Here is a 27,869-nt window from a genome sequence, read left to right as displayed (position 1 = left end):
CTTCTGTGGTTTGTCAGATCCTTTACTGAGCTGTGGCAGCTGCATGGGGGATAGGTAGAAGCAGCTGGATGGAGATCACTCCCTGAGCATCCCACTCACAACTTCAGGCTCACTCAGCAATCATAGGCGTAGCCTGGGACTGCCTGCCCCCAGCCAGCAGCTCTGGGACATAAAAGGAATGAAATCCATACAGAGTGGGTGGCAAAGGTGTGTTCACCAGTTCCAACAGTCCACACACAAACCCTTGCACAGTCCCCAGCAGTTGGATCCTGGGGTTGCAGATGGAGAAAGCCCTACCCTTGTGACCTCAGGCATCTTGGGAGCATTGTTTAATGGTAAAGATGCAGAGAATGACACGTTGCCCCACCCCGCTGTCATTGTCCTAGTAGGACATCAGTGTCCTACTCTCCAGGGCACCCTGACAGGTGCGGATACTGCCTGTGCTTCCAGATGGCCCACCTTGGGGAGCTCACTGCCCACACTCGGAAGCACCCCAGATCAAGAGAGATCTGAAAAGGCCAAGGGTGGGGAAGAGATGCAGTGGTGGAAGGCTGGTTTAGGGGGATGAGGCCCAGAACATCATGGGAGTAAGAAAGCAGGAAAAGACTGAGTGTGCCTCGAGGGACCTGCATCTTGGATAATGAACAAGGGTATTTATTTATTCATTCAACAGATATTTATTAAGTACCTATTTTATGTCGGATGCTGGGTAGACCCCAGGAATACAGAAGTGAAAAGGACACAATCTCTGCCTTTAAGCTTAAATAAGCAGAGACAGACAATAAGTAAATAATTACATAAATAATTATTTAAATTCAGTTTGGCAAATAGTATGAAAAAGGACAAAACGCTAAGAGGTACATACCGTCATCTGGAAGGAAGAGGCTAAAGCTAACCCTGGCCCTCCACACTGTCCCCAGGTCATCTCTAAAAAGTCAGTGCAGTCCCTCTGAGCTTCTGTGTCATCTCTAAAAAGTCAGTGCAGTCCCTCTGAGCTTCTGTGTATATCCCGTGAAACCTTGTTTCCAGGGTCCTATGAATTTGTCCTACACGATTTTTTTCTTTAAAAACAAGATCAGGACGTGTTTGGAAAGCATGCTGGGTCTAGGGAACTGTGGGACATCTGGAGGGGTGGTCAGGAGGCAGTGGGATATGCCGGTCTGGGGCTGAAGAGGGAGGTCTGGGCTGGAGGTTGATTTGGCAGCTGTAAACACAGAGGCGTTAGCTGCAGCCAGGGGTGCCGGAGACACCAGGAGAGTGAGGCAGGCTGAGGCTGGGATCCCACAGGCATTTGACACAATTAACCAATATTCCTTCCAAACTGCCTAAGTGCCTGCCGGCTTTGGCACAGCTGCCCCCTTCGCCCAGGCTGGAATGGGGAGCTGGCAGGAGCTCTCAGGGCTGTGTGCATTCAGGGTCAGGGAGGAGAAATGAGTCTGTGCTTCCACTCTTCTGTGTTCGCTGCCCCATTTTCTAGGTGTCCTCAAAACTTTGGTGCTCTCATGCTGCCCTCAAACACCGCCTTGATCTCTCTCTCTGCCTCCAAACTGATTGAGGGTCTTCAGTCACCAACCCCCACCTCCCACCAAAGAAAATGGCAGCAGTGCCATCCAGTTTGGAGACACCTCATGAAGGCTGGGCCCTGGCCCTGGTTGGGAGTGAAGGGGGGCAGCCTGTCAATTCCAGGGTCACTGGGGCCAGGGATCCCCTGCTGGAAAGACTTGAAAGCCTTAACAGGAGGGTATAGCTCAGTGGTAGGGTGCATGCTTAGCATGCACAGGATCCTGGGTTCAATCCCTGGTACCTCCATTAAAATAAATAAATAAAACCTACCTATCCCCTTTAAAAAATTTAAAAATAAAAATGCTCTCTCTAGATATATAAAAAGCCTGGCCTCATCCCCAAACCCTCCAGGACCTGCCCCTCAGTGGACATCTCTGCTCTCAGAGACACTTACAGGAGCTGAGATGAAGCCATCTCTGACAATGCTTGGAGAGAGAGCCAGGTGAGAACCCCAGACAAAGGTACTGGCTCTCAGCACTCCCCAAACTGTCAGTCCTGGAGGGAATAGGGTCCCCCCCAACTCAAGGCTGCATTCTGGGCCCCAAAGAGATTGTGCCCAACATCTTACAAAGTCATGGATGAGATAGCAACTTCTCCAAAAGAAACATTCCCACAAGAACTAGTCTCATTTTGCAGCTCACAACAAACCAAATCCCTCTTTAAAAAAAAGTAATAAATAAAGCTATTTTCCAAAAGGAAACAAGTTGCCAGGCTGCACTTCTCTGCGTACAACTTAGCAAAAGTCACCTGGCACATGACCTCACCTGGAGAGCACTTGTGCTCCTGGGGGCCACAGGTGACCCTAATATCTCCATTTTTGACTATAATCTGTTTCATATTTGCAAAACAACACTGCCCATTTGAACGATCTTCCCAGAACTAAGGTGTGGTCTCCTCCAAAGGGGCATTAAGTCTTGCAAGGCAAAACTGCAGTTGGCTTTGAAATGGCAGTTTTTTCACCTTCAGGGGCACCCAAACATCCCTCTAGATTAGTTTCATCCAGGAGTCAAAGTTTGGGGATCCATGTGCTTCCCCTGCCCTGGCCAATGGTGTTCCTCCTCTTTGGGTCAGGGACTGCCATACTTCCCCCAGCTAGAGTTCTCTGAGACTGAGTGCATGTGGACTGGCTGCCTAACTGAGGTCTTATAAAGGAGAGGTAGGGTAGAAAGCAGAGATTGAAGATCTGGGAGAATTTGTGCCATGTGAGTTCACTTTTCTTGTTCACATGGGTGGCTCTTAAGCTGTTTTGGAACTCTAGAATCCTTAGAGAAACTGATGAATACCAAGGATCCAACCCCCCAACCCCCACCTCAGTGCTAAAAAAGTCACTGATGTGTATATCTGGTGGCCAATTTTAGGGAGCCCTCAGACTTTCTGAAGCTCATTGAACGAGTATGTAGGAGTCCGTGGCCCTCGAGGTATCATGCCCTGCTCCAGGTGATGCTGTCATCAGTGTCCTCCTGGAGCTGGACTGTTTCCTCCTCCTGTGCTCAGGCTCCCGTATCAGGGCTCTCTGTCCCCATTATTTACAAGCCTCCCTGTTCTTCAACCTTTTTCTATTGAATAACCCCTTTCCCTCTGCATTTAAACTTGCTTGAATATATCACAGCAAAAAAAAAAGACATTGTGATCACAAATATATAAATATATGATCTGCTTCCACCTCACTTCCTTCATTAAAAGAGCTCTTGCTGTGGTCCCCAGGGGCCTCATCATCACTAAACCCAAAGACTGGTTCTCAGCCTTTAGTCCTTTGAACTCTTGGAAGCACTCAACTTCGTCATCCCTCTGGGAACACCTGTCTTCTCTGGACTCTCTCCATCCCATGCTTGCTTGGATTTTCTCCCAACCCTTGCTGCTTATTCTCAGACTCTTTTTGGGTTCCTTTTCCTCTTTCTCTGCCTCTTGCAGTGTTCCTTAGGGCTCCGATATAGGCCTTATCTCCCCATTCTACGCTCCCTGAGCAGTAGTTTCAACTCCCACGGTTTCAGTTACCACCTCCAGGCTGACGATGCTCACACTGTATCTCCAGCCTAACTTTTCTTCTAAGCTCCAAGCCTGTACGTCTATCTGTGTATCCTCAGAAGCCTCAAACTTAATATATCTGTCCTGCATATGTTCTGTCTGTTCCTTTAGATCCTCTCTCCATCCCTCCCTACCCTTCTCTGAGCCTCACATCAATGAGCATCCCTGCTCTCCAGCCTCCAAGCCCCTTCCAATGTCTCCTCCTGAGGGAACAGCACCAACTTCCATCCAGTGACACTCAGGCAACATCCTAGACTCCTTGAGATTTGTCACTTCTTTTCCATTGGTCCTCAGATCCTTAGATCTTGCAAGTCCACCCGCTTCTTTCTATTTCCAATGCTATAGAAGTCTTCATAATTTGTAGAGTGGTTTATTGCTCATCCTCCTAATTGGTCTCTGTCTCCAGTCTCAATTCCCTCCAGTCACTCTCAACCCTGTGACATTTTAACATTAATTGAGCACTAACAGTTATGCCTTGGGCAAATTATGGGGATTCTGAGGTCAGCTAGAAACATGTTCCTCCATCAAAGAGACCATAGATGGAGATGGAGGTGGGAAAGGGCTGCCAAATTTAGCAAATAAAAATACAGGCCTTCCAGTTAAACTTGAATCTCAGATGGGCAATAAATACTTTTCTTAGTAAATATGTCTCATGCAATAATTGAGACACACAAAAAAATTGTTGTTGTTTACCCATTATTCAAATTTAACTGGGTGTACTGTATTTTTTATGGCAACCCTAGGTGGGGGTAAAGAAGTAAATAAAAAATTCAGTCAACCATTGTAAGTCCTCCAGTAGAAGTATGAACTGAGGCACAGTTACATACGTCAGGGTGAGGGAGAATTCTGCACTCACAAAGGGAGAAGGATCAATTCTACCTGGTTGGAAGGGTAAGACGAGGCAGGAAAGTCTTCGTGAAGGAGGTGACACTTGAGCCTTGAAAAATGAAATATTTGCACGAGGTGGACAAGGGGCATCGGGCCTGTGCTGGTTATCCTTTATTGCCTTCATTGCCTCTCAGCTCTAGATTCCCCCTTTTCACCAGCCATGCCCTGTCCCACAAGGTCTGGGTCTCAGGCTTGGGCAGGAGTCGGGGGTGAGGGCCTCTTCCTTGGGCTCTCTAGCTCAGCCCTAGGACTCTGCTATTCCCATCTTCTTTAGCGTTCTCTTTGCTTCTCACTTGCCAACCCCTCATTATTTCAATCCCTTACTGCAGTTTAAAATTTTTATATTAAATTGTCGCTGTGTGGTTACTGCATGGTTTCTCCTGATTGGCTCCAGCCTGATGCAGAGCCTTCTCAGCAGAGGCAGTAGCATGAACTAAGGCAGGGAAATGTGGAACAGCCCGGGTAGCTAGCGATTTTGTGTAGAATGGGGGAGGGCTCTCATCAGGACAGAAGTCTAGAGAGATCATAAAGGTCTTTGAATGCTACACCAGGGAACTTGGACTTGGTCCTGAGGGAGCCATTGAAGGGTTTTAAGGGGGATTGTCTAGAGATGCGCTTCAGGAGGGTGGCAATCCAGGATAGCTTAGAGCCCACTGGGGGATGAGTCTTTGAGAGCTAGTCACAGATGGGTTATTTTCTCATCTGAGGGACAAGAGTGGGACATAGAGGGGCCAAAACCTGTGACAACCCTGGGAGGGTTCCAAAATTCAGGAGAGAGCATTCCAAAGCCCAGGAGAAGAGGAAAAGGAGCTTCTTTTGTCTGCCTGGACCTACTAGCGATCTCCTTTGGTCTGGCACCCAGAAATGCTCCCAACCTGCCTGGGGCTCACTTCAATCCATCTGTCCTACGTAGTGTTTATGAAGCATGTTCAGGAGCCATTGTTGGTGAGACTTGGCTTCTTTCTCTGTCATGGGAAGCCCCAGACCCCAGGAAGTAGCCCTGGATTGGAAGCAGGAAGAAAACTCACATTGACCAAGTTGTGGCCTCTGGGTTGAACCCTAAGTCATATACTATTTCAGTGTGTCCATCACTGGAGGGCTTACTGTTCTCATTTTTTTTTTTAAGTGACGTTCAGAAGAAATCAAGTTCTTATGGTTAGAAAGAGGTAGGACAGGTTTTGAACATGGTCTTAACCTTCCCTTCCCCCCAATACCTTCCAAGATGAAATCTCAGGGCCAAGGCATTTCACACAGCTATGCACAGACCTGGAATCAATTACTTGATTTTGGCTTCCTGTTTCCTTCTTCCAAATTTTCCCTGCCTCTACTCTTTCCTCCTTCAATTTATCCTATATACTACAGATAGATTTTTCTAAAATGCAAATCCAATCATCACTGCCCACTTTGAAACTCCATCATGGATTCATATTTCTTGGAGGATAAAGTCCAAACTCCTTCAAGAGTCTACTGTTCCCAACTTGTCTTCCCAACCTCACCTCTGTTACTCATCCCCTCCCCCTTCCTCACCCACTGACAATTGCTTCAAGTGAGGACAAATTATTAGCTGAACTTCAAACACTTGATAAAGATTGGTAGAATGACTAGATTCCCACTGGACTCCACTTACCAGCTAATCAAGCCCCCACCCCCACCCCCGTCTCTCCTTGTTCCTCCAGCTCAGGTCAAGTTTCTCCTCAGGGAAGCCTTCATCCACATTTGCAGGCCTCAGTTGCCTATTGCCAACGCCAGTTTCCTCCACTCTACACAAGTACAGAGGTCTTTTCCCTTTTGATTATATTTTTTTCCCCTGCTGGGATGGCTGGCAAGAGATAATAAAAGGCCAGGTGGAGGGGTAAGTGGTAGGGACTGCTGGGGTCTGCGGCCAACCAGACTTGTGGCTGGTCTCTGCTACCCTCGCTGTGGGTCCAGGGACAAGATAAGCTCAACTTTCCTCACTTCGGTTTCCTCATATGAAAATGGTGAATGAGAATACCCACCACAGGGTTGTTGAGACAATTGGACCTAAGGTATGCAAGTACAGTTCCTAGCACTTAAATGTGAGCTATTCTCATTTTAATTACTCATAAAGAGAAGTTGCTTCCAAGAACCTGATGAAATTCTCCGAGCACTGTCCATGGTATGTGGTTTCCCGGTTGCTCACTGGGTGTCCCCGAGAGCCGTCCTTTTTATTCCTGAGGCGCGCCAAGCCCCCTTTCTTCTCAGGGTGGTGAGGACGCCTTCCTCCCAGACGGCCCCTATCCTGGGCCCCAGGTCGTGCATAAGCGTGACCTGTGTCCCCCCGACCCCGCTCCCCAACACACAATCCTCCAGCCCAGGTTTCCAAGTCCATCCACCGGCCCCCTGAGTCATGCCCTCCTAAGGAACTGCCCCGCAGCGCCTCCCGCCGGTGTGACCCGAAGGGCCTGTGGGCCGCTGTCGGCCTGGGGCTGGCGGGGCTCGGCTGGTCCCCAACCCATGTGATCCCGGCCTCAGCCGCGAGGCGCCGCCCTCCCGCCGGGCGCAATACGGACCACATGCCCCAGGATGCACAGCGGCCGGGCCTTGGCTCGGCGGGGGCCTCGAGCGGAGCGTCGCTCTATGCCTGCTCGGGGGCGCGCGGGCTCGCGCGAGGACAGGAGCGGGGACCCGGAATGAGTTTCTGCGCAGTTCCGCTGAGCCGTGCCGGGCTGTGCCGGGCCGGGTCGGGCCAGGGCAGGCGCGGGAGGAGGGGGACGGCGCCTGAGTCGGCGGTGCCGGGGACAGGCGCTCGGGGCAGCCCGTGCCTATCTGAGGTCCCCGCCCCGTCCCGGCCGGGCCGGCTCGCCTGTCAGTCACTGGGGCGGAGGCAGGCGGCGGTAGCGGGGCCGGAGCCGGGCGGTGAGAAGAGCGCGGGCCAGGCCGAGCGGAGGGGACCTGCTACAGCCCCCCAACTCTACGGACTCTTCGCCCCAGACTCGCGGAGCTGCACCCCTGTGCTTCGTTGGACGCCTCCGTAACCTGCGAAGGGCTCTCTCTCTCTCCCCCGAGACCCCCTACCACCGTGACCTCCTCCTAGGACCCGAGAGCTCACTCAGACGAGGGTGTTGTGGGTACAGGCTGTCGACCCTGTGACCCCTCACAGGCCAGGGCCTCGGTTTCCCCCAGGCCTCCCTGCCCTATGACTTCCTCCTCATAGATTCTGGGGACAGAGCCGTGACCTACCACCGGGACCCTCACCTGCCAACTCCTCACTGACGGCTTCCTCCTCTGAATTTCCCTCAGTGGGTGTCCTCCTCAGAGCACCCTTTTGCCCTCTGGCAAGCCCCCCACCCCCAACGGAGGTGGGGAGGCCTCGGCAGCCATGCTCACCCTGGGCCCCCTGTCACTCCACCATTCCCTGGACACCCAAGCCGGAATCTAGCAGGGAGCCAGCAGCCAAGAGGCTGGGGCAGAAGACAGGTCACGGTCCACCTCCCTGCTGGGGAGGGAGCAAAGATGGAGCGGCGGGAGGAGCAGCCCGGGGCTGCAGGGGCTGGAGCAGCACCAGCCTTGGACTTCACTGTGGAGAACGTGGAGAAGGTATGAGGGCCCTGGGGTGGGCACTCCAGTGACAGAGCAGAAGTTCTGGGGACTGACACTAATGCCAGAGCCCAGGCCTGGGCTGGGTGCCCGCTGGGATGGTGCCTCCAGAGCACCTGGCATTTGCTGTCTCTGGGCAGGCAGGACAGCAGTGTAATGGTGTCTTAATAGGCTATTTTTGGCCTTCCTTTAGACATGGGTCCTCTGTGGATACTCTAGGGTCTTGGGATGGTCCTTTCAGGGTGCTGATGGTTTAGACCTCCAGCCAGATTGGCTGTTCTCCAGCTCCAGGGGAACTGCATGAGCAGTGCAGTAAGAAACCAGGAACCCAGGAGACCTGCAGCTCAGTCCCCAGAAACCATAGTGATGCTGAACCATCCTGGACCTGTTTTGTTGAGCCAGGAACTCAGAAAATAACCTGGAACTAAAGCAATCTGGGTTATGTTTCCCTCCTTCTTAGAGAGGGTCCTTACTTTGTTGGATGGAGGCCAAACTACTCCTGGGCAGGCAGGATTAGGGCTGGCCCCCTTTGTTTTGTGCTAGGTCCAAGGGGCCTGGTCCTGCTGGCAGCTTCAGTGTCCTTAGCTACTCACCTGCCCATATGGCTTCCTGCCATGGCACTCCTAGGCTTCCACACTGCCCAGTCCATCTTTTTGAACTGTTTCTCTGTTTCTTTTCTGGGTTCTGCCCCCAGAGGCCTGGAATGCAGAAATGCATCCCCCCCTGGGATGAATGGGAAGATGGGCCTACCTTGCTGGAAAGCAGGGAATGGTTGCAGATATTCATTTGTTATTCTTGAGCCCTGTTTACCATTCCAAATGGTGAGGCTGCATCTCTCTGCTTCTGTTCTCTGCCTGCCTCAGCATCCCTGAGGGGACCAAACAAGTAACAGTGGCATAACTGGCTGTCAGGGGTACAGATAGGGCTAAGCCTACTTAAATGGAGCCTGGTTAGGAGGTAAGAGTCCTGGCCTCGGTCTTCTACCCTGAGGCTGGGAAGTGTTGGCATGGTGGTGCACTGTTCCATGTGTTACCAGGGAGATAAACCACTGTTTTCTTACTGTGTGAAGTCCCAATGGAGTTGGGACCCTAGGGTTTTGGCTAGTTGAGAGCTCCAGGGTAGGCATTTGCCAGGGCTACAGGCCAAGACTTCCTTGGACCAGCTTTTTGGACCCTCTCATATGCTCCCTGAGGATTGTTCTCACCCTTCCCTCCAGTGTGTCTCTGCCCTAGGGCTGCATGGCCAGGTCTTAGTCCTGCTCAGATTTCACAGTGGGTTTGGTGCCAGCATCTGAAGTGACCTAGGGATGATCCTGGGGGAGCTAAATGGAGCTATTGGAGGAGATGGGAACAGCTGTGCCTGGGAGGGTTAGGGCCCTTCAGGCTGTTCCACTCTCTTCTCGGGTTTAGCTTCTTCCCTGTGGAGCCGTTCCTTCCACCTGAGCCTTGCCCTTTACCTCAGGTGCTTCCCCTTTGGGGAACTCGGCCTCTTCTTTTTCTGCTTTCTTTTGGAGGTTCACTCCCTGAACCCATAGTGTTTTGCTATAAGAAGAAGAGGATATGGTAGAACATGGACAAAGTTCAGGCTCTCAAGATACTGGCAGGACCCCAGGCCCGGGAAACACTGCAGAGCCCTGAGGTCTCCCTTCCTGCTCAGCCCCCCAGTCAGAAAGAGAGCACAGTCTTGCAGGACCAAGTCACGCCCTCTGTTCTGGGCTCTGGCAGGATCCAGAGTGGCCGGCACCTGCTCAGTCCTGTGCTGTCCTGCAGGCTCTGCACCAGCTCTACTACGACCCCAACATTGAGAACAAGAACCTGGCTCAGAAGTGGCTGATGCAGGCCCAGGTCTCCCCACAGGCCTGGCACTTCAGCTGGCAGCTACTGCAGCCCGACAAGGTGCCTGAGATCCAGTACTTTGGGGCCAGTGCCCTGCACATCAAGATCTCGCGCTACTGGAGTGACATCCCTACTGACCAGTATGAGAGTCTAAAGGCACAGCTCTTCACCCAGATCACCCGCTTTGCCAGTGGCTCCAAGATTGTGCTGACTCGGCTATGTGTGGCGCTGGCCTCGCTGGCTCTCAGCATGATGCCTGACGCTTGGCCGTGTGCTGTGGCAGATATGGTACGGCTCTTCCAGGCTGAGGACTCACCGGTGGATGGCCAGGGCCGCTGTCTGGCCCTGCTGGAGCTACTGACAGTGCTGCCCGAGGAGTTCCAGACCAGCCGCCTGCCCCAGTATCGCAAAAGCCTGGTGCGGACCAGCCTGGCAGTGGAGTGTGGGGCTGTCTTCCCACTGCTGGAGCAGCTGCTGCAGCAGCCCAGCTCACCCAGCTGTGTGCGTCAGAAGGTGCTCAAGTGCTTTTCCAGCTGGGTGCAGCTGGAGGTGCCGCTGCAGGACTGCGAGGCGCTCATTCAGGCTGCCTTCGCTGCTCTGCAGGACTCAGAGCTCTTCGACAGCAGTGTGGAGGCCATTGTCAATGCCATCTCACAGCCTGATGCCCAGAGGTGAGCTGGTCCCCACTGTCCTGGAGATGGACAGCTTGCTTGGCCAGCCACACACACATCCATCCATCCACCCATTCAGTAAACATTAATTGAGTGCCTATTGCATGCTTGAAAATATAGCAAGGAACCAAATGAGACATTTCCCTTGTCCCTATGGTTCAGAGAGGGAGACAGACATTAAACAACTAACCATCCAACAAATTATTCAATGAAAATATTTCACCCTCTCCTCTCTTTCTCTCAATCAATCAGTCACCAGGTCCTGGCTGTCCTGTTCCTGATCACATTGCATATCTATTTTTTCCATTTCCGCTGCCACCACCTCAGTCAAGGCTGTCCTCATCTCTCTCCCCAGATAACTGAGGAGCTTCCTCACCAGTCCCTGGTTTTTACTCTTAGACCCTTCATTGTCTACCTAGCAGCCAGAATGATCTTTTAAAAATGAGTATCTAGTCTTTCCTTTCTGCTGAGAACCCTCCAGTGGCTCTTCACTGCTCTTAGGGTAAGGTTCAAATCCTTAACGTGATTCACAAGGGTGCTGCACATTACGGCACTTCCAGCCTAATCTCATGCCGTGCTCCTTGCTGTCTTCACTCTCACATGGTCTTTTTAACTCCGTGAGTGGCCCAGGCTCCTTCCAGCCTCTGAACGTTCACATGTACCTGACATGTCACCTTTGCCGCAGCTGGAACTTCACTTTCTTAGGGAAGTCCTCATGATTTCTAAGACTCAGTTTAGTCTTCTCTTTTATTTTATCTCAGAGCTCCCAGTGTTTTTCCTTCTTAGCCCATGACATGATTTCATTATAAATTAATGTACATCTCCCCATTAGTTTCTCAGCAATGTGAGGACAGGCACTCTGTCATTTTATTTTGTCACATTGTGCCTGGCAGCACTTGGTATCATTCATTATTTTTCAAACAGATGAAAAGTAGGAGTTGCCTGAGTGGTGAGGGGTGGGGAAGGGGGATGTTGGAAGAGGAGTGAGTGTTCCAGGCTTCGGGAATCACAGCAGGGGCAAAGTCCTGCAGTGGACAGCACCACTGTACATTCAAGGACCCCGAAGAAGGTGAGTGTAGTCAGGTGCTTGTTCAGCAAATGTTTCTTGAGCTCCTGTTTATGTTTGGGGCCCTGGGCTGAGCACAGGGAGCATAAAGACAAATGGGTTGACTTCTGCAAGTCAGGAGCTAACAATCTAATAGACACTTGAATGGACAAGTACAGTCAACGTGATGAGGAAAGCAGGGGGCTGTCAGAACCCTGAGGAGGCATTTAACCCAGCCTGAGGATTATGAGGGGCTTCCCAGAGGAGGTGGCATCTGAGCTGGGCTTTGAAGACTGTGTAAGAATTAGCCAGATGGAGGTCGATGGATATGGGAGGACATTGCAACAAGATGGAAGAGCCCAAGCAAGGGAAGGGTGTGAGGGATCCTGGTGAGTGAGTGTGATTAGGCAGCAGGGTGTAAGGCCAGTGGTGGGAGAGCCAGGCCCAGAACATGCAAGACCTTGTCAGCCAGGCTTAAGATTTTGGTCTTTATCCTAATGTAAAGATATCAAAGGATTTTAAGCAGTGAAAATAGCATGATGAGATTTTTAGTGTAAATTGGATTGGCCAGGGCAAGACTGGAGGCCTTACACCTAACATTTCAGAGAAAAGGCTTTGGGAATGCTTGGCAGAATGAGAGGGAAAATGCCACTGAAAGAGACGGCATGGGGAAGTGGTTAATGGCTCTAGCCTTGGCATTAGTCACATTTGAGTCTGAATCCCAGATGGTCCACTTACTAGATCTGAGACCTTGGGTAGGCCACTTTTAAGCCTCAGTTTTTATCATCAGTGAAATAGGTTGATCATATTACCTCACAGAGTTTAAATAGGATCATGTGCCCAGGGCCTGCCCCTCATATGCTGTGGAGAATATTTTGTTATGAGGATTAAATAAGAGGATATTTGTGAAAGGTTTAGCATGGTTCCTGGACAATCCATAAATGGCAGTTGCTTGCATTTGGTATCGTTATCGCATTGGCAGTTAGTATGAGCCCTTTCCCATGGTTTCCCAGGTTTACCAACTTAAGGTGGGTACCAAGTCCCAGGTCAAGTCCTTTCTTGGCAGTCTGAAGCTCCGGTGCAGGCTGGGCTTGGACAGTTGGTGGCTAAGGGGAATTGGCAGGGCCAGTGCATGGGTGATGTGGAGTGTCCTTGGATACACTCAGGTTTACCTGCCTAGCCAGTCTTGAGGGCTCTGGCAGGTAATTGATGCCTCTTCTTCTCTGAACGAATGAACGAGCAAGAAGCCAGTGAGGGAACCTATAGCCTCCTGAGCGCCCATTGGCTGCAGCCCCCTTGGTTGCTTAGCAACTCTCCCCATTTTCTCAGCTCTGCTCCCAGAGCTCTAATTGCAGGTCTAGGCTGAGCTCAGTGTGAGTGGCAGCCAAGGAGTCCTAGCAGCCCTGCCCCGGCAGCTCAAGCTGACCAACAGGAGCCAGGCCTCTTGAACCAAGTCTCAGTCGTGGTACTTAAAGACATCCTTTCTATCTCCCTCCCCCAAACCTAGATGCCTCTGGTGGTTCTCAGGCCTGTTCTCCTGTCTGCTCACACATCTCAGGCATAGGCGCCCAGGTGGTAGGAAATCTACACAGGAGTTTCCCCCGTGGGTGGTCTGCACCCAGCCCGAGTCAGCGAGTCAGCGTTTGGGCCTTGCTCTGTCTTGTCTGTTTCCTGGCTTTGGCTTGGGAAAGTTACCTTCAGTGGCTTTGACTCCTGAGTCATCCAGCCACTACCTCCCCAGGTGTACTAGACATTGGCCCTCTCCTTGGCTGAACTTGCACTCAAGTCACTCTTCTCCCACCCCTCCACAGCTGCTTCTGCTTGCCTGGCTCTCTCTCCTTTGAAATTTTTTTTCCTGAGATTTATTTTTAATCCTGGAAAAGCTTTTCACTGGGGGCCATGGAAGGAAAGAAGGTGAATTATACAGGCTTGGGGGGCTCCCATCAATTAGAACTTTAGATATGGGCTAAGAGCTGCGTAGATCCTTTGAGGAAGTTCAAGTTGGGTCCTGAAACAGAAGCAGACCTATAGCTGTATAAGGAGGTGTCTCAGCTTGGGATCTGTGTCTAACTTGCACTATGACCTTGAGTAATACTGGGAGCTCTACTGGCTACATTGTTCTTCGTGTATCCTATTATGAGCCTCAGTTGAGACAAATTAAGAACTTTCCTTGAGTACCTACTGTGTACATGAATTTTGAAGGCATGAGGGAGCTTTCGAATACAGTGGGGATGCTGTGGGGGTAGGGCACTACTTCCTGCTCCCATCTCAGCTGTTGGGGAGTTCTCAGGCTGTGGCCTTGGCCCTGCCCCTACTCTTTGTGCCAGAGTCTGGCCTGAGGGTGCCCATTGTCTTGTGGTGCAGCCCGTGTCAGAGTCATGAGACTGAAGCTATCCCAGCTGTCTCCAGGCAGCACCCTCTGGAGCTGTCTCTGGACTGCGGGTGTCCTGCTATCTTGTTCCTCAAGAACGGGGATGTGTAGAAGGCCAACATCCTGGGCTGGTTGCCTCTTGTCCTTTTTGTTTTTCTTTCTTTCTTCCTTCCTTCCTTCCTTCCCTTCTTTCTTCCTTTCATTTTTGAAGGCGGGAGGTAATTAGGTTTATCTATTTAATGGAGGTACTGGGAATTGAACCCAGGACCTTGTGCGTACTAAGCATGCGCTCTACCACTGAGCTGTATCCCTCCTGCCTCTTGTCCTTTTCATCCTCCCACTAAGGTTATGAGGGAGGTTACCTGCCTAGCAACCTGCTTAGGGCAAGTCCAGATAGAAGTCCTTCTGGACTCTTAGTCCACACCCCCCCGCCCCTCCATAGATTGCTGTGGTGACATTGTGATTGACAGCAGAGGGATCCCAAGCATCTGATCCCCCTTGAGAGTATCACTTACTCTACTTAGTCTCATCTCCACAGAGCAGGCTTCTGGGAAGGGGTCCAGTGGGATGGGGCTAGCCTTCTCTGTCTCCTTTGTATATTCTGCTTCCTCCGCTCCTTCTTTAGGGATCATTGTGCTTCAGGGCTCTGACCTGGACCCTCTTCTTTTCTCTCATTCAACACTTTCTTCCGGGGCATTTCTCATTTACTCCCATAGCTGTTTGTGGATGACTCCTGCATCTGTGTCTCTTGCTCTAAGTGTTTTATATCCAACTGTCTGGACACTTCTACCTGCATATCTCACCAGGTACCTCTGATTCAACATGCCTAGCACTGAACCACCTTCTAGCCACTCACTGAATTTGCTTACTGTCTCCCTCTACCCATCCCTCTAAGTCTCAGAAAATACCTCCACCATATACTTAGTTGTTTAGCTGGTAACCTGAGAGCTGTCCTTGACTCTTCCCCATCCTCGTATCCAGTCCTTTATCAAGTCCTGTCTGTTTTGCCTCTAAGCTCCCTCTGAGTTCATCATCTTCTCTCCCCTCCTACTGCTGCCAGCGTCCTTAGGAGTTAGGATTCGGTGGTAGAGGGTGGAGTGGGAGGTGGGGACTGGTGCTCTTGGGAGCTGTTGCTGCCTTCTAAAGTCTTTAAGAGGACTCCTCAGCCTGTGTTACCTCTTCTGTCGTCCATCCTGGTTCAGCCTCCACTGACACTGGTGTATTCAATTCCTAGAGCTGCCATAATAAAGTGCCACACACTGGCACACAAAACGGAAATTTATTATCTCACAATTGTGGAGGCTAGAGGTCCGAAACTAAGGTGTCAGCATCCTTTGAAACCTGTAGGGAGGTCCTTCCTTGCCACCTCCTAGCTTCTGGTGGTTTGCTGGCAACCTTTGGTGTTCGCCTGGCTTGCAGCTGCATAATTCCAGCCTCTGCCTTTATCATCACAGGTCATTCTCCCTGCAGGTCTCTGTCTTCATCTGAATGTCTTCTTTTAAGGACACTTGTCATATTGTATTAGGGATACCCCTTACTCTATGACCTCATCTGCAATGACCCTATTTCCAAATAAAGTCACATTCTGCGATACTGGAGGTCAGGACTTAAGCTTATCTTTTTGCAGGGAACAGAGCTCAATTCATAACAGTCTGTTCTCTGGCCCTCCAAAATTTATGAGCTTCTCACATGCAAAATAGATCCACTCATCCCAACCTCCCCAAAAGTCTTAACTCATTTCAGCATCAACTCTAAGTCCAATTGAAGGACATAAGTCAACCCATAACACTGACCTTCTCCTGGAGGTCTCTAATCTAAAATTTTCCCCAAATTGGGCAGCATCACACCTGCCATGTAGGCCCTCACCTCTTTTTTTGCTTTGGATTTGATATGGGAAGCGGGGCTTTGATGGAAGACAGGGAGCTTGTGCCTTTCTCTCAAAACTGGTGGGGGATGAGCAGACAGTTCTGATGAGTCTCCTCACCTCATGCCTCCAGGTACGTGAACACACTCCTGAAACTCATCCCGCTGGTGCTGGGACTGCAGGATCAACTGCGACAGGCAGTGCAGAATGGAGATATGGAGACTTCCCACGGCATCTGTCGCATTGCTGTGGCCCTGGGCGAGAACCATTCCCGGTGAGGAGAGGTGCAGTTGTGGTTGGGACAGCAGGGCCCTCTAAGAGGTGGGGCAGGCAGAATGACCTCACTATGTCTTCTCTCTTCCAGGGCCTTGCTGGACCAGGTGGAGCACTGGCAGAGCTTCCTGGCCCTTGTCAACATGATCATGTTCTGCACGGGCATCCCTGGCCACTTTCCTGTCAATGAGACTACCAGCTCCCTGACTCTCACCTTCTGGTACACACTGCAGGTGTGTCTGTGTGACCTTCAGTAGAACTGGGCCATGGTGGATGAAGGTGGATCATGGGCTTCTGTGGCTAACTCCCTTCCCTGGCTCTCTCAGGATGACATTCTGTCCTTCGAGGCAGAGAAGCAGGCTGTGTACCAGCAGGTGTACCGGCCAGTCTACTTCCAGCTGGTGGATGTGCTTCTGCACAAGGCCCAGTTCCCTTCTGATGAAGAATATGGATTCTGGTCCTCAGATGAGAAGGAGCAGTTCCGAATTTACAGGTGATGGCAGCAGGCCAATCCTGGCTCTAAAGGGAGTCCTGAAATAATGAAGGCAATGAGGGGAGGGGCCCAAGGCTAGGCTTCCTGAATCCTGGGCCTCCTCTGTCTATTCTCTATGTACTTTCACATGAGGGTACTGGGTGGACTCCTGGGCTTGGGGGAAGCATCCAGGCCGTGTATAAGGCCTTCATCTGCTTCTCAGGGTGGACATCTCAGACACGCTCATGTATGTCTATGAGATGCTGGGGGCCGAGCTGCTCAGCAACCTCTATGACAAGCTGGGCCGTTTGCTCACCAGCTCAGAGGAGCCCTACTCCTGGCAGGTACCTCCCAAGCCTGAATCCCTCAGCCCTCCCAGACCTGTCACACCCTCCTTCTCAGCCAAGCCAGTAGCATCCTCTTTCCCCAGCACACAGAGGCCCTGCTCTATGGCTTCCAATCCATCGCAGAGACCATCGATGTCAACTATTCTGACGTGGTGCCCGGGCTCATTGGCCTCATCCCACGGATCAGCATCAGCAACGTGCAGCTGGCGGACACTGTCATGTTCACCATTGGTGAGACCTGGCACACACCCAGGAGCACATTCCCAGAGCCAAGGCACCCATCCCCAGCCACAGCCAGCCTGCTGGGTCCGATCCAAAATGGGAGGCATACAGGCCCACGCACACAATCAGCCTTGCAGACAACTGACTGTCCTGGCACATCTAAGGGTCCTTGCTACAGCGTACTGAGCTGCATTTCAGTGAGGCTAGTTCACTGTCGATGCAACAGCAGCGCTGAGCCTCTCCTGAGTAACTCCTTCCTGCTTCTCAGCTGTAAGGCTCATGTTTGAGCATGTGTGTGTGTGTTTGCCCATTCCATCCTCTGAATGAGCAGTGCTCTGTACTGGGGCTGCAACTCAACCCTGCCAGGAGCTCTGCCTGCCTCACCAGGATGTGGTACAAAGCCAGCCTGGCCTGCCTCTGAAGTCCTCCCTTCTCCCTTCTTCCCCCAGGAGCCCTGTCTGAATGGCTGGCCGACCACCCCGTCATGATCAACAGCGTTCTGCCCCTTGTACTGCATGCCCTAGGCAATCCCGAGCTCTCCATCTCTTCCGTGTCCACCCTCAAGAAGATCTGCCGAGAATGCAAGTATGACCTGCCGCCCTATGCTGCCAACATTGTGGCTGTCTCCCAGGTATGTGGGGTCCTGGTGCAGCTGGACCTCAGGGCACACTCTGTACTGCATTGATACCATATTCCTTTTCTTTATCTCCAGGATGTCCTGATGAAACAGATCCATAAGGTGAGCTAAGAATTTTCTAGGGGGCTTCTTGGGGTATTGTGGGGATCTATAGAAATCCCATCTTCTGCTGTTCCCCCACCTCTTGTCCCTTATTCTCTGTTCTTAGAACCTTCCCCAAGAGGTTCATTCTTCCCACCCACAACCAGATATGTCCAGGACTGACCCTCCATGTTCTGCCCCACAGACGAGCCAGTGCATGTGGCTGATGCAGGCACTGGGCTTCCTGCTGTCAGCCCTGCAAGTGGAGGAGATTCTTAAAAACCTGCACTCACTCATCTCACCGTATATCCAACAGCTGGAGAAGCTGGCAGAGGAGATAGTGAGTGAGCTGGTGTGCTTGTGCGTGTGTGTGTGGCTGGGGAAAGCAGTGGGACTCCAGGGCTTTTCTGTGTGGGCTGTGGCTGCTGAGGGGTGGGGTTGGAGCTGGCAGTCAGGGCTGGGGCCAGGGGGTCCAGCTGGGGATGGGAGATTCAGAGCTTGGTTCACTTCTCCCCATAGCCTAATCCCTCCAACAAGCTGGCCATTGTCCACATCTTGGGGCTTCTCTCCAACCTCTTCACCACACTGGACGTCAGTCATCATGAGGATGATCACGAAGGCCCTGAGCTCCGGAAGCTGCCAGTGCCGCAGGGACCCAACCCTGTGGGTGATGTTGTCATTGCCATTGCCCCCCCAAGCCCTGTGAGAATGTCACTGTCACCCCCCAACTCTATGAGTAATAATTGTCATTGTTTCCCTAGCCCCATGGGGCGTGATGCATTTGGTCCTCTGACCCCATAAATGACAGTATCATTGCTCCCCACTCTGTAGAGAGTGATGTCATTGTCTCAGTCAGCCCTGTGGGTGATGTTGTCATTGTCCCCAGCCCAACTAGGGTGATGTTATTATCCTGTTTCCTCCACTCCATGGGGGACTCTGACATTATCCTTCGACCCCTAAGTGATGTAATATGGGCCACTTTTTAACCCCCAACTCTGTGGGGCCTTCTACTTCAACATTCACTGTCCCCTGTGGGCACTGAGGATGCTTACATGCTCCACATGTAATAGTTCTTGCCTTGGGGTTGTTCCCAGTCTAGAGAAAAGACATATAAGCAGATTGTGACAGAGCAGTGTGATAAGTGCTGTGGTAAGCTCCGGCACGGGGGGCTGCAGTGACCACTTACAAGCTGTTTGATCTGGGGCAAGCCTCAGCCTCCCATTCAGAACTATGAACATCAGGATATCTGACACTCATCTCATAGAACTGTGCTGGATAGCAGATGTGGTCTTGATTGAAAGTACTCTGCATACTGTAAAGCTCTGTACAGATGTGAGAGACTGCTTTGGTCATTGTTCCAAGTACGCCCTCCAGGGTTTTTCCTGGAGAAAAGGAAGCCACAATACCCTGGCCCCTCTACTCAACTCCTGACCCCTCTACTCAACTCCTGACCCCAGTTTCAGTTACCCTTTCGGCTCCAGACCAAAGCGAAGCCACTGTCCTCCCAAGGAGCCCTTCTCCTTCGGAGGTAGTCATCATCCTGCCCACCCTCACCTTCCAGCACCTCAGGCTGCTCTCTGCTCCCCCATAAGCTGCCTGTATCTGTGCATGCCTTGGCGCTCTCTACCCTAAGATTATCTGGGTGAGACAGCATCTATCCTTCTTCAGGAGTTAGCCCGTAGGCCTTTTGCTGAGCAGAAGTAGATAGGGAGTGAGTCTTTTAAAAGGTTACAAAATTTTAATAATCTTCTGAAGTACTCATAATACCTCTACTTTGCAGTTTGAGGCTTTCTCTGAAATGATTACTAGAATTCTGGATATCTTCTTGCATTCATGCGGGTTCAGCAAAGCACTCCTTCCCCCAGGGTCCCATGCACTGAGTCTTCAACCTGCAGTCTGGGGGAATGGGTTTGAACTCCTGGCCTACTTCCAGCAGCCAAGTAGTCCTTCTCAGGTGGGTGAAAGTGGAGGTGGGGGCACCTCATTTCTTCCTGTGTCTTCAGGTGGTCGTGGTACTGCAGCAGGTCTTCCAGCTTATCCAGAAGGTGCTGAGCAAATGGCTGAATGATGCCCAGGTTGTGGAGGTAAGCCTCGACCCTTGCCCTCTGCCCCATGGTGACTGTGCTCAGAGGTGGAGCAGAAGGAAAGTGTTGCTGCCCCATCTCAGCTTGTGATGATCTGAAGGAAATAAAGGAGACGAATCCCATAGACACAAACAAACCTTTGGGGAAGACATTCAGAACTTCCTGGTACCCAAGGATGGTGATGTTGGGGCCAAGTGACGGTCAGGGATTGATTTTAGCATCACAGACCTGCCTCGGTTCTTTTCAATTCAAGAGTTTCTTGCTGTTGTTGCTCCCTGAGAGGAAGTGGTGGAGATGTAAGCAGCAAGATCTAAGTTACAAAGTTCTATCCTCTGTCCCTCTGGGAAGTGCCTCTCAGCCTCCTCCTGTCCAGGGTGCGGGTCAGACGTGCTTCCCTTCCCTGGTTTGCAGAGCCAGGTGAGACCTGTGGGTAAGGCCCCTTAGGCCTCTGCAGTGTGGGGCCTTGGTTCCGTTCCAGCCAGTGGTGACCCGCTGACCCTCTAGAGCCCCTTTGCTTTCTTCCCAGGCGGTGTGCGCTATCTTCGAGAAGTCCGTTAAGACGCTGCTGGACGACTTTGCCCCCATGGTGCCACAGCTGTGTGAGATGCTGGGTCGGATGTACAGCACCATCCCGCAGGCCTCTGCTCTTGACCTCACTCGACAGGTGAGCCTTATGATTGGGGCAGCAGTGTTTGGGATGTGATCCTAGTCAGAGATCAGGCCAGGGATTGGGTAGGTGGGTGGAGTCAGGTGGATGGCTGCTCTGGCAGGGGTCCTCACCTGCATTCCAGGGATGCTGACCTGTCCTAATGGGCCAGGGCCTCAGCTGACCAGTATTCCCTGCTTTGTTGTAGCTGGTCCACATCTTTGCTCATGAGCCTGCCCACTTTCCCCCAATTGAGGCCCTCTTCCTGCTCGTCACCTCCGTCACACTCACTCTCTTCCAGCAAGGTAGGTCCTGACCAGGGTCTCTGCTGCTGCCGCCACTGCCACTGCCTCTGCTTCCCCAACTGGGGAGCCAAAGCCGCCCACTCTGTTCTCCTCTCTCCCCCAAGTTGCACCTGGGACTTGATGGGAAACTAACGGGATCAAGCACAGCACAGTTGTCACCTTACAAATAGTTGACACCTTAGGTTGAAGTGGACAAGAGAGTGAATGCTGTCTTCTACTGGCCTGCTGGGGTCAGGGCCAGTTTGGATGTGGGGGAAGGTGGGGATGGAAGCTCTGAGGGACTTGGGGCACCAAGGTGGCTCCATTTCCTTTGGGATACAATGAAAAGTGGGAAGAGCATGGGCTTTGAAGTCAGGTAGACCTAGATTCTAAGCTCATCACCACCAACTAGTTGTGTGACCTTGGGCAAGTCACTTACTTTTTCAGAGCCTTTGTTTCCATATCTGTGAAATGGAGATTTCCTATACTTGATGGGATTGTGATAGATATTAAAGTAACGTCTTTTAGGCCCCTGGCTTGGGGTTATTTCACACAATGTACTCAGAAGTGCTGGTTCCTTTCCCTGCATTGAGACTTACTCCTTTTAAGGCCAAAAGCCTTTGGCTGTGGTCCCAGCCTCCGTTCACTGTGGCCCTCTGTCTGAGAGAGGTTGGGTGCAGGGGGCTCCAGGCTTCCCCTGCTGCCTCACCCAGGCTTCTCACTTGGAAGAGAAACTACATTGCTCTGTCAGCCTCATGAGTCTTGCCTAGATTTGTGGTCACAGGTTTGAGGCTCACCAGGGGTCACAGCTGGAGCTAGAGTGCTCTCTGCTTAAGTCCTCAGTGTCTGGTCCCATGATGCTGGCCTCTGATCCAATGGGCCATGGGGTAGGTTCAACGTGGCGGGGAAACCTGAGCCAGAAATGCAGGTGTGGTCATCTCAGCTCCACCTCTCCTTGTCCTAGTATCTGGGTCGGGTCAAGTTCTGATGGTCCCTCAGTCTGCCCACTTCTCCCTACCCTCCATGGCCACTGCTCCAGTGTAAGGTGTCAGCTGGATCACCTCAGCAGTCTTCTAACTGGTTTCCCTGACATCTGCTCTTCTCCTTTTCTGCACCCTGAGGCTGTACTGTTTTTTGTAAGACACATATCTGAGCATTTTCCCTCCCTGGCTTAAGGCCCTTGCATTGTTCCCCATCGCCCTCGGGTTATCATCCCACTCCCACCCACACGATGGAGCTCTGGCACGCCTCTCAGCCTCCATCCCTGGCAGCATCCCCATGGCTCCAGCAGTTCAGCCACACCAACTTTCCCCTCTCCGTGTCCCATTTGATCCCTGTGCTGTGCTTCTCTGCCTGGATTACTCTGTGCCCTTTACTGGGTGAACTTTTACTTCTCCACACCTTTCCCATGCATCAGTCCTCAGAAGCTTCTGTGAGTCAGAACTGGGTGCTTCTGACCCCGTGCTGAAACTGCATCGTACATGCACCGCTGATACAGCACCAGTCACACTCAGTAAGCTGCGTCCATGTCTGTCTCTCTCCCTAGACTAAGCCCCTCAAGGGCAGGCTTGGGTCTCTTCCCTCTGCGTCCCTCAGAACAAGACCAGCATAGAATAGGTATCAGATGCCTTTGAAGAAGGGAGAGTGAGGGCTCCTTGCCCTCAGAGCCTTTCTTCCTCGCTAGCAGAGTGGCTGCTGAACTTCCGACCTGCTGTCTGCAGTGGGGCCCAGGCATAGGGCACATTGGGCCTCACTTTCCAGGACTTGACTAACTTGGGGCACAGATGTGAAAGGAATGGGCTTTATCAATGGCTCCTTACCGCCTGGGGAAGGAAGCAGGGGAGAGATTATTATCTGCTTGACAGTCGGGAAAACTGAGCGTTTGTGGCTTGCGCAAGATCACACAGCTCCTTAGTGGTGTCTCAGGCACAGGTTCCTGCAGCGCCTCCTCCTGAGAGTGGAGCAGCCAGGCAGGAGCTCCAGGCACACACTTTGCCGCAGGACTCATCAGAACTGGAGGCAGAATAGTGTCCAACATCCTGTTTGTTGGGCTTGTTGGTTGTCTTGCAGGACATATGGCCCCCTTATCTGTTATGCTGTCCTAGTCTTGCTGTCCCTTCCTCGGGATTTGCCTTCCCACCACACCATGGGGTGACACGCTGACTGGTTTCCTTCTTTCTTCGTGCATCCAGATGGTGGAAGCTGGTCGTCATCCCTGAGCCTGGCTCTCCGCTGAGTCTGTGTCCATGCGGAGGGGTTTTGCTGGGTGGGGCTCTCATTTTTGGCCTCATGATGCAATTCCCTCCCCTAGGCCTTGCCAGTGGCTTGCCTGGCCATCCCCATAGCATACTGGGCACTGCCCTACCCAAGATTTAAGAGAACACAAGAGATTCCTTTCCTTGGCTAGACCAAGGGCCCTAACGCCATGGAAGTGAGGGGACACCTGCTCAGACCCTGATACCCTGGCCTTTCCAGGGCCTTCAGCCAGGCCTCCAAAGGAGGTACCAAGGATCGCCTCCCACCAGCCCTGCCCCCCCTCTTTGATGGCTAGTGATGGGGCAGTATGTGCTAGGAAGCAGTGTAGGGCCACCCCAGCGTGCCAGAGGCCATAGCAAGAGTGTGGGGGCTGTTTCTCCAGCCACATGGGGGCCACATTGCTCGGGCACCGCAGGATCACTTGGGGACTGACCTGAGGAGTGGGTAGTAGGCGGAAGGCCGGTTGGGAGGGAGCTGGGGCAGGCCCGTCCTTCACTTTGCCGTCTCTTTCTGTTGGGCTTCTCCCAGTTCATGGTTTTTGTATGTTTTGTTTCTTTATCTTGCTTCCTGCTGCTCATGTGCCCCCACGCTGTCTCCCTGCAGGCTCTCAGTCCCACATAACTATATGAGGTTGAGTTGCTGTTTGTATAATTTTTTCTTAAGTTCCATCTTTATTATATTTTAGGGCCCAGGGATCATCCTGATATTGTTGATTCATTTATGCAACTCCTGGCACAGGTGTGTTTTAGTTTTATTCATTCACGTTCTGTTCTCTCTCTTTCTCTTTCTCTTATGTTGAAATTCAATTTAAGCCTATTTTTAGCTTTCTGTTGACAAATTTTTTTTTCTGTTCAGTTGAATAGAGTTTCTTCATCTGTTTCCGTGGAAGTTGACAACCCAACATCCTCCTTTAGTGCCCCTTTGCCTCAAGTAGCTCAGTCTTCTGCAGAGACCAGGGAGAGGCTTATCCCAAGGGGAGGGAGCTGGGCTGGCCTGGGGGGTCGCCAAGGGAGGGAGTGGCAACTGTGCCCAGCAGCTCCTGTGCAGCTGGGGTGCCTGAGAAGTTCAAGGGCTGGAGCGGAATTGAAGGGCCTGGGGTTTATTGTCCCCGTGCTCCTGCCGGGAACTGCCTGCCTCAGTGTCCCCTGCCTGCTCCCCGAGGTAGGCTGGGAGGAGCTCCGAGGGAGGGGCTGAGCTGAATGTGCTGTGATGGAGCCAAGAGCTGGGCTGTTGGACGGGTTGTGCTGCTGCTGGGAGGTGGGGTGCTGGCTCCACTGTGAGACAGTGTTAGGTTGTGTTTATGTTTGGTGTGTGTGTTAAAGTGTGCTAGACCTTAGTTGTATGTTTTGAGTTCAGTTTGGGAAGGGAGTGGATATCACATAGCTGCTCTAAGTAGCATGTGTATCGTGTTGGGTGTTGGGATAAATGTGTAGTTGGAGTGTGGCCCCATGCATTGATGCATGTTGTATGTTGATGTGCATTAGGCTTTGATGGATTTTGAATGTTGATGTGTATTGGAGGCATGTCTGTAGTGGGCTGTGGGCTGTGGGAGTGCGTGTTATGAAGATCGTATATATTGCAGCAGTATGTCTGCATTAGGGGTTATATGTTTTGGAAGATATATGTATTGGGCTGTGGGAATGTGGGGTTAGTGTGATGGGGGTCCTGTGTGTTTGCGAGTTCCTATGACTTGGAGAGTCCTGTGGGTTGGGCAGAGGATGTATTTCTGTGCTTAATCATTCAAAAACAAAAATATTTTTTGACTGTGTAATATGTGGTTGGTAGTCTGCTGGGCGCTGAGGATATAATGCTGAGCAAAAACAGGCACAGCTCTTACTCTCTTGGAACTTATGGTCCAGTGGCGGGTGGGGCGCAGGAGGACAGGGGAATGGGGAGTGTGTTCTGGGTCTGGATAGACGTCAATGTGGGTATCTGTGAGGGTGTATCTTTGGGGTGAGGGCGTTTGAGTGTGTATCTGTGAATGTGTGCGTTGGGAGAGTATGTGTGCTGGAGAACTGGGTAGCTTGAGGGTGTGGGTGTGTGGACATGCCTGGGGATGTGGGGGGGATTGGGATGTGAACATGTAGCGAGGGTGTGTTGCAAATGTATGAGAGTGGTGTGTATAAGGGGTGTGGTAGAGGTATGTTTGAGGGTAAGTAGGACATTTCAAATGAGGGTGCACGTGGGGCTGTTTGCACATGAATGAACTTGGGGGAGTGGAAGGTATGTGAGGGGCTGGCCGGTTAGGGGTTGATGTGGTATGTGTTGGGGGGCTGCTGGGGAACAGCAGTGCTTGATGACTGCGGGGGCTGTGCAGAGCATCTCCTGTGACCTGACGATGTGCCAGTCATGTCCTGGTACCACTTGGGGTGGGCTCTCTGCCCTTGTACTCCCTCCGACATTGCAGCCCTGCTTCCTGGGCTGGGTATGGATGAGAGGGGCCTGGACACAGGGGATCCTGAGAGGTGGAGCCATGGCTCCCAGGCTCCTGCCCTGCTTTTCCTCTTTCTAAGCTGGAGAGTGCCTGAGGGGTGCGGGTGGGACATGGGAGGGGGGCTGTTCGACCCGGCTCCACATCCAACTGCCATCTCTTCTTCCTGCTGCCCTGTTAACTAATCCAGGGGCCTCAAAGGCCTTTGTGAATCAAAGTGAAATCACTGCTGGCAACCTGGAGCCTACAGGAGATCTAGCCCTGATGGAGGGTTGGGGGGAAGGTGTTTGCTCGGGGTTACTTGGGACCCAAGCTTTCTGCATTATGACCCCCAGTCTCTCCCATGTATACCTGTGCCATGGTCATGTACACATACATGTATGTAGCATCCCTTGGCTGCTCCCCTCCTGATCTACTGAACTCTGGAGTGGTCTGGGTCCCCCAGAGATGGCTGGGTGGCTGATTTTGGCAGCCTCTACTTGTGGTATGTGAAGTTGGGGCCTGGGTGGCAGGTGAGTGGGGGGATGGTTCTTGGAGTTGGCTGGGGCTGGGCTTACCAGCTCCACCTCCTGCAGGCTCTGAAGCGGAAGCCAGATTTGTTCCTGTGTGAACGATTGGATGTCAAAGCTGTGTTCCAGTGTGGTAAGTGGGGCCAGGTGGGCAGGTGGGCCTGGAGCCCCCTCTAGAGGATCCTTGGGCCCCATCTGATCTGCTTCTGCCTTTCCCACAGCTGTGCTGGCCCTCAAGTTCCCCGAAGCACCTACTGTCAAGGCCTCCTGTGGCTTCTTTGTGAGTTCCATGCTGACCCCTGACTCCCCACCACCCTTATACCCGGCCCACACTGGCCAGGATTCTAGAGGGTAGAGGTGTGGTGTGCAGGGTCTTGTCTCCAGGGAGACGGGGGAAAGAGCTGGGGCTGACGAGCCTCTCCGTCCTCTGTAGACAGAGCTGCTGCCTCGGTGTGGGGAAGTAGAACCTGTGGGAAAGGTGGTACAGGAGGATGGCCGTATGCTGCTCATAGCAGTGCTGGAGGTGAGGTGGAGCAAGTGGGGCTTGATGTGGGGGGGAGGCCCTCACTGCTGAGGCAGCTGCCTTCCTGGGAAGCTTGAGCTTTTGGTTCCCTAAGCTCTCTGATTCTGTTGTTAAGTTGCTTTGAGGATCAGCTGGCTCTCAAAAAGCAGCACTCATCTGTCATGTGCACTTTGACTGAGGAAATGTCCAAGGGTGGGTGGGCGTGGCTAGGCACCCTTGCTGCAGAAGGGGTGAGGCCCTAGTGTGCTGAGAACCCGTCTCCCTCAGGCCATTGGGGGCCAGGCCTCCCGCAGCCTCATGGACTGCTTTGCCGACATCCTGTTTGCTCTGAACAAACACTGCTTCAGCCTCCTGAGTGTGTGGATCAAGGAGGCGCTGCAGTCACCTGGTTTTCCCTCTGCCCGCCTCAGCCCTGAGCAGAAGGACACCTTCAGCCAACAGATCCTTCGGTAAGCATAGCTGGCGAGGCCTGGGCTCAGGTCTCGGGGGAGGAGGAGGCAGGGCTGGCTGGTGCTAACTTGCTCTCCCTTCTCTCCTTTAGGGAGCGAGTAAACAAGAGGCGGGTGAAGGAGATGGTGAAAGAGTTCACACTGCTGTGCCGGGGGCTACATGGCACAGATTACACAGCTGACTACTGAGGGGCACCCTTGTCCCACCCACACCTCCTCCTCATCCTTCCCCATTCCCAAAGAGTAAACCTGAATCCTCACTGCACTGTTGTCAATGCTTCCTTTCCACTGCCACTGCCTCCTAACTGGGTGACCTCAGAAGACCTAGGGGAAGGATGGGAGGATGCTTGGACCCAGGGCTTGGTAGGGAGTGGTGGGGCCAACCTCTAGCTCCTAGGTGAAAGGGGCAGTGCTGTATCCAAGCCATCTAGGCTTGAGCCATTCAGAATACTGCCATTGCCCTTGGGGTTGGTGGGGACTGCAGTAGTGTCAGCAGTTCCACCCCTCCCATTAAACTAGTCCTAATGTTCATGCACGCTTACATTTATTTAATCAACAATGGTGAGTATTAGGCCCCTAATTCTGCCTTGTCTTGTTCTGTCTGAACAAAGGCTGATCTAGTCCATAAGCTGGGAGAATGGGACCAGTGAGGAAAGGCTATGTGGAGGAGTTTCATTTCTGAAAGGAATAGGAGGTTTCCTAGATAGAGGACTTGGGGCCTTGGGCTGGAAGTGAGGTGGGGCTAGGTCCAGTTGTGGGGGAAGAATTGGAGAGTGGTTTTGAGTTCTAGGATGGGTTTCTTGTATGGAGTTATAAAGGCACCCAAATTGCACTT

The 27,869-nt window shown here is 52.2% G+C and overlaps 1 protein-coding gene across 5 annotated transcripts; it reads left to right on the top strand.

The window, feature by feature from the left end:
- Positions 1–7,140: 7,140 nt before the first annotated feature.
- On the top strand, positions 7,141–27,299 carry IPO13 (importin 13). Of its 5 annotated transcripts, none has more exons than XM_074376635.1 (20): positions 7,142–8,034; positions 9,759–10,540; positions 15,954–16,094; positions 16,185–16,326; positions 16,420–16,586; positions 16,789–16,909; positions 16,996–17,143; positions 17,584–17,765; positions 17,847–17,873; positions 17,980–18,192; positions 18,372–18,515; positions 19,856–19,936; positions 20,463–20,600; positions 20,791–20,887; positions 23,808–23,860; positions 26,129–26,195; positions 26,284–26,342; positions 26,496–26,585; positions 26,853–27,034; positions 27,127–27,299. In XM_074376635.1, the coding sequence occupies exons 1-20, from the start codon at positions 7,951–7,953 to the stop codon at positions 27,221–27,223; spliced, it is 3,015 nt and encodes a 1,004-aa protein (XP_074232736.1). In that variant the 5' UTR covers positions 7,142–7,950; the 3' UTR covers positions 27,224–27,299. The 5 variants fall into 5 exon arrangements, 4 of the variants coding, with proteins under 4 accessions (XP_074232736.1, XP_045367912.1, XP_045367919.1 ...); XM_045511956.2 differs by having other exon boundaries at positions 7,143–8,034; positions 9,804–10,540; XM_045511963.2 differs by having other exon boundaries at positions 7,144–8,034; positions 18,058–18,192.
- The last annotated feature ends 570 nt before the right edge of the window (positions 27,300–27,869 follow it).

This window comes from Camelus bactrianus, chromosome 13 (assembly GCF_048773025.1).
Source record: "Camelus bactrianus isolate YW-2024 breed Bactrian camel chromosome 13, ASM4877302v1, whole genome shotgun sequence".
NCBI classification, from domain to species: Eukaryota; Metazoa; Chordata; class Mammalia; order Artiodactyla; family Camelidae; genus Camelus; species Camelus bactrianus.
This window is presented reverse-complemented; position numbering and strand designations above follow the sequence as displayed.